This window comes from Numida meleagris, chromosome 6, assembly GCF_002078875.1.
Source record: "Numida meleagris isolate 19003 breed g44 Domestic line chromosome 6, NumMel1.0, whole genome shotgun sequence".
In the NCBI taxonomy this organism is placed as follows: Eukaryota; Metazoa; Chordata; class Aves; order Galliformes; family Numididae; genus Numida; species Numida meleagris.
The window spans coordinates 54,494,803-54,500,842 of record NC_034414.1 but is presented as its reverse complement, the minus strand read 5'-3'; the positions used below and the strand labels follow the sequence as shown (position 1 = coordinate 54,500,842).

Below are 6,040 nucleotides of genomic sequence, written 5' to 3'. Positions count from 1 at the left end.
GATTTCTCCAAGGTCAAAATCTCTATATTAAAAAGGACTGGGGCCTGTGGAAGAATAATAGTTATCTAAGTAGGTTCATTATTTAGCATCAGAAATTGAAGTCCTTCTATCCCCAAACTACGCACATGAAGGCTACATAAAAGAGGTGGAATCCTCACATCACATAAAAAAGCTTTGGAAAACACACTAATTGAAGCAAGGCTGTTTTTGAAAAGGATATAATAAATACAAGGGCATAAATCATTCTGGTAAGAACTGTAACATTTTCTGTGAGGGCTGCTACAACAAAATGCTAAAGGCTGGGGACAAAATTAATGAAAGACGACTTAAACATACGCTACATTTAATCCCTCTTTCACATAACACAAGAAGTCTATGGCTAGCAGACTTTTAGCTGCACTTTTAACATAGCTATCCACGAGGAGAAGAGGGATCTCAGCGTGGTATTTTCTTCTCTTTGCTATAACTGGAATATTTTGAAGTGTTCATCTCAAAGTTAGGAGAAATAACATGGAGGAACTACGGTAGATTTTCATGCTTCTCTTCAAAGCCCTTGCCTAGCTCCGAGTTAATATCCTCATTGCTTTTGCTAAATGTAGGCGTGACGACATCTTACATTAGCACAACAGACAAAAATTTGGAGGCGTTTCAAGAATGGTCACCACGCAGCCACAGGCAGCAACAGGGCTCCCAACCCGCTCTGCTTCTTCCAGAGGGGAAAGCGAAGTGCCCTCCTGCGGGGCCGTCTCCCACCTGGCCGCCCACGAACAGAAATTACGGGTGGGGGTGCCGAGGGCGACGGGCTGAGGGGCCGGGGGGTGGATGCACATGTCAGACCGCCGAGTTAAGCCGAAATAAGGCTAAACATTGCCTCCGCCCCGCTCGCTGTGGCAGTATCACTCCGATTGTCCCCCTGCCATAGAGCTTCTTGCTCCCTGAGGAGAAGGGTCACTGCGGGCGGGCGGGGGCGGCCCGCGACCCCTCACCCAGAGGGAAGGGGACAGGCGGGCAGCAAAGCGCCGTCAGGGGACGGGAGGGGGGAGAAGCTGTGTGAGTTGCGACCAAATAAGGGTAAATTCCCCACCAGCTGGCGGCCGGCTGGGACGTGACACGTTTGAGCGAACCTTCAGGAATTACAAACACTACGAGCAGACAGCGCGGCCCGAGCCGAGCCCCCGAGGGGCAGTACCCAGCCGCCGCAGCCCTCACAGCGCTGCCCGGCTCCTATTGGATAACGCTGATGTCAATCACTCGCATTGCGTCTAACGTCCACTGGAACTTTCCAGCAGAGTTACGGGGCGGGGGTGGGGCGAATGAGGAGCGCGCGTTGTGATTGGCCGAAGGGAGTGGCGCACGCTGGAAAGCGAGACAGATCGAGAAAAAACAGGAAGAAGCCCGATCTGGCAGCAGTAGACGGGAGAGGGTTGGGCTGGCGGGTGGGTGCCACGCTTCTGATTGGGCAGGAGGCAGGGGGCGGGCGCTCTTCGGCTAGTCCCGGAGCCGATTGGTCAACTGCGGCAGGCGGGCGTCGGGATTGGTCCTCAGCGTTCTGGCAGGTTCCAGAAGAAGGCTGAGCGGGCTATAAAGACGGCGCGAGCGGCGCCGTTACGGCACATCGCGCCGCAGACAGCAGCGGGAGCGGGAGGCAGAGACGTTACCGCGAGCAAGTGACTGACCGGCGGAATCTGTCATCATGTCTGGCAAAGGGCCGGCCATCGGCATCGATCTGGGCACCACGTATTCCTGCGTGGGTGTCTTCCAGCATGGCAAAGTGGAGATCATCGCCAATGACCAGGGGAACCGCACCACGCCCAGCTATGTTGCCTTCACCGATACGGAGCGCCTCATCGGGGATGCTGCCAAGAACCAAGTGGCCATGAACCCCACCAACACCATCTTTGATGCCAAGCGTCTCATCGGCCGCAAGTATGATGACCCCACAGTGCAGTCGGACATGAAGCACTGGCCCTTCCGTGTGGTGAATGAGGGTGGCAAGCCCAAGGTGCAGGTGGAGTACAAGGGCGAGATGAAGACCTTCTTCCCAGAGGAGATCAGCTCCATGGTGCTCACCAAGATGAAGGAGATTGCTGAGGCCTATCTGGGGAAAAAGGTACAGAATGCTGTTATCACAGTGCCTGCTTACTTTAATGATTCCCAGCGCCAGGCCACCAAAGATGCTGGCACCATCACTGGCCTTAATGTGATGCGTATTATCAACGAGCCCACTGCAGCTGCTATTGCCTATGGCTTGGACAAGAAAGGTACCCGGGCTGGAGAGAAGAATGTGCTCATCTTTGACTTGGGAGGGGGCACTTTTGATGTATCCATCCTTACCATTGAGGATGGCATCTTTGAGGTGAAGTCCACAGCTGGGGACACTCACCTGGGTGGGGAGGACTTTGACAACAGGATGGTGAACCATTTTGTAGAAGAGTTCAAGCGTAAGCACAAGCGTGACATTGCTGGCAATAAGCGAGCAGTGAGGCGGCTGCGTACAGCTTGTGAGAGGGCGAAGCGTACTCTGAGCTCTTCCACGCAAGCCAGCATTGAGATTGACTCCCTCTTCGAGGGCATTGACTTCTACACCTCCATCACTCGTGCCCGCTTTGAGGAGCTCAATGCTGATCTCTTCCGTGGTACCCTGGAGCCAGTGGAGAAAGCCCTGCGTGATGCCAAGCTCGACAAGGGCCAGATCCAGGAGATCGTGCTTGTGGGGGGCTCCACTCGTATCCCTAAGATCCAAAAGTTGCTACAGGACTTCTTCAATGGCAAAGAGCTCAACAAGAGCATCAATCCAGATGAGGCTGTTGCTTATGGTGCAGCTGTGCAAGCAGCTATCCTCATGGGAGACAAGTCTGAGAATGTGCAGGATCTGCTCCTGTTGGACGTCACCCCCCTGTCCCTGGGCATTGAGACAGCTGGTGGCGTGATGACAGCTCTCATCAAGCGTAACACCACCATTCCCACCAAACAAACGCAGACCTTCACCACCTACTCAGACAACCAGAGCAGTGTCCTAGTCCAGGTGTATGAAGGTGAGAGGGCTATGACGAAGGACAACAACTTGCTGGGCAAGTTTGACCTAACGGGCATCCCCCCAGCACCCCGTGGAGTCCCTCAGATCGAGGTCACTTTTGACATAGATGCTAATGGTATCTTGAACGTCAGCGCTGTGGACAAGAGTACAGGCAAAGAGAACAAGATAACCATCACCAATGACAAGGGTCGCCTTAGCAAAGATGATATTGACCGTATGGTGCAAGAAGCAGAGAAATACAAAGCAGAGGATGAAGCCAACAGAGATAGGGTGGGAGCCAAGAACTCCCTTGAGTCGTATACTTACAACATGAAGCAGACGGTGGAGGATGATAAACTGAAGGGAAAGATCAGCGACCAGGACAAGCAGAAAGTGCTCGACAAGTGTCGGGAGGTGATCAGTTGGCTCGACCGAAACCAGATGGCAGAGAAGGAAGAGTATGAGCACAAGCAGAAAGAGCTGGAGAAACTCTGCAACCCGATCGTCACAAAACTGTACCAGGGAGCTGGAGGAGCTGGCGCAGGTGGCTCTGGTGGACCAACTATTGAAGAAGTAGATTAAAAGGACTCAAGTATAGACTGGTTTATGGACAGTCACTCCATTCTTTGCTTTATATTTTTTTCTAACGTTTAAGAAAACGTCATTGCCAATAACAGAGTTTATTCTGTTGGGTGTGTATAAAGGCAGAAATATCAGCTTGGTTTTGATAAAAGGGAAGGCACGTCCTGCTTTATAAGGTTAGTAATAGAGAAATTTTGTTAATTCAGATACAGCTACTTGTATTCTGGATGTTTGTCTCTGTTTAAATGTCTCTTCTAAAGTAACCACTTGACTGTTGCAGTTGACAAGTTTCAAGTTATGCATGGAGGAAAAAAAAAAACTATGAAAGATGAGAAATGCCAAGTGCAGCTTCTGGAAGTTTTGGTAATAAATAAAATTTATTTAAAGCAGAAACTTATCTTTCTCCTTTCTGTAATGGGGCTGGGGTTGGGGTGGTGGTGAGGAAGACCCCTGAGTGGGGCTGGGGCAGTGGGGTTTCCTTCTGGGGTGGGGGGGACAAGGGGAGCCTCCCTCTGGGGAGGGCTGGTGGGCAGGTTTCCCTGTGCTGTCTTGGAGCCGGGCTGGCAGGGAGGCCAACATGGGGCCCAGGGCGGGTCACTGTGTGCGTGCCACCGACATAATGTGGAAACAAGGGCAGCGAAAGGATCCCTGTTCGCTGGTAGTGGGGCTCGGTGCAGCAGGGTCCGGTGCGTGGCTGGCTCTGTGTGCTGCTGAGTTATTTTTGGGCTGCTTGCACGCAAGTGGAGCTGTTATTTTCCTGAGCTGTTTTTTCTTCCTTGCTGAAGATGATCGAATGTAAATCTGCCAAGGATTTCGTGTGCTGTAAACGCTGAATAGTGAGTCGGGATGACAAAGTTAGTAGAATAGGCAAATTTTGCAGTAGTTAAACTCATCTAGTTTTCCTACAAATAGTCTCCAGAACTCTTGATGTGTTACAGAAGGAAAACCGCAGAGTTTGGAGGCAGAGGAGCCGGGAAGTAACGAGCTGTGCTGGAACAGCCCGCTGACACGCACTTTTTGAGCTGCCTTGTCCTTTAAGGGAAAAAAAAAACTCGGAGGAGTGAGCGGGCAGCAGCTGCAGGAAACGAGCAGGTTTTGGTCGGGTGCCTGTTGGTCAGGGGAGAGCTTGTAAGGGCGCTTCAATCCCGGAGGCTTGCCGGTGATATAGGAAGCAGCCCTATAGAATGTTTTGTTATAAGAGTCAGGCTAAAATAAGCTTGTGCAGCGTTTACTGGATGTAAAAGTCCGGTTGATGAGGTCGGTTTGCCAAGCGCTGGCTGCGGCTTTCTGTTTCGCATGGCTACGGCGAGGGGTTGCAGTCGCTACTGGAATGCGAAGCTTGTTAAAAGCTTGTTTGATCAGCTGTTGTCTCAAATTACTTGAAACCACTTAAAGTTTATTGAACGGTTCATATGTAAATGAAAGGACAATCACAGTACCACTCCAGAAGTCAATTACCGCAGCTTAAGCACCTGCTGAGTACTTAAGTGAAGTCTGAAAAGGCTGTAATCAGGCCGTGTGTTTTTGACGTTTATATACGCGGCGTTTTGCTGGCAATCCACCCCTTGGTTTCCAGACAGTAGCATATGTAGGATACACCGTGGCTTTTTGAATATTCTTTCCTAGGAACTACTGGATAAATACTAATAGCAATAGGTCTTCTGCAGGTGAGAAGCTGTTGCTGCAAGCTGTGATACTGCATCAAATGCGTTCTTCCTAGCTACAGCCCCACTGCTCTGGGGCGTCGGTAAGGATTAGGGAGTCCCCGTGGTCGTTGTAAATTTGAGTTAACTAACTTTTCTATTGACTGACTTGTAAATGTCCTTGCCACATAGTTTCCTTTACTCTTCAGTTCTTGGTGCGCATTCTTCAGTGTCGCTTCCCAGTTATTAAGTACAATTTCTTGTTGTTTTTCCCAAGCGTCTATTTAAATGGATTGCAGGGCTAATTTAGCTAAATGCAGGCAGCAGGCTGTTTGTCCTATGCCTGCTCTGTCACCTGTCCTTTCCCTCACCTCGCTCCCTCTGCTCTGTGCACTTCAGCAGTGGGGCACAGCCCCCAAGAAGGAACCTCTATACTGATGCTGGGGTTAAAGGACCCCAGTGGTTGAGGATGCAAACAGGCTAATGCTGGAGTTGCTGTTGGTTGGTTTTTTATTGTTATTATTTTAATTTTTTTGTGTGTTTAAAAAGTGATACTTTTTAGACTAGACAAACCTAGACTGTGTGTGATGTATAAAGGATGACAAATTTCTGCCTGCTTGCACGACTGGAAAAAGGTTTGAAGCCTCAAGGCACAAAGGAGCCTTTCAAGTACGTAAACAACCTCCCCCAAAATGCAAGAGGCAGAAAGCATGAAGAGCTCAGAGCTGGATTCCTCGCTTTGGTCTACTTAGTTTATAGTTTATAAAACAAAGAATAACTTCGAGTTGGTTTTCAGTGC

At 50.1% G+C, this 6,040-nt stretch overlaps 1 protein-coding gene across 1 annotated transcript; it reads left to right on the top strand.

The window, feature by feature from the left end:
- On the top strand, nucleotides 1,582-3,991 carry HSPA2 (heat shock protein family A (Hsp70) member 2). The gene has a single exon (XM_021401637.1). It carries the CDS (start codon nucleotides 1,694-1,696, stop codon nucleotides 3,596-3,598), a length of 1,905 nt encoding a protein of 634 aa, XP_021257312.1. The 5' UTR covers nucleotides 1,582-1,693; the 3' UTR covers nucleotides 3,599-3,991.

Coding starts and splice junctions, on each gene's coding strand:
- HSPA2 (XM_021401637.1), top strand. CDS start 1,694: ATGTCTGGCAAAGGGCCGGCCATCGGCATCGATCTGGGCACCACGTAT.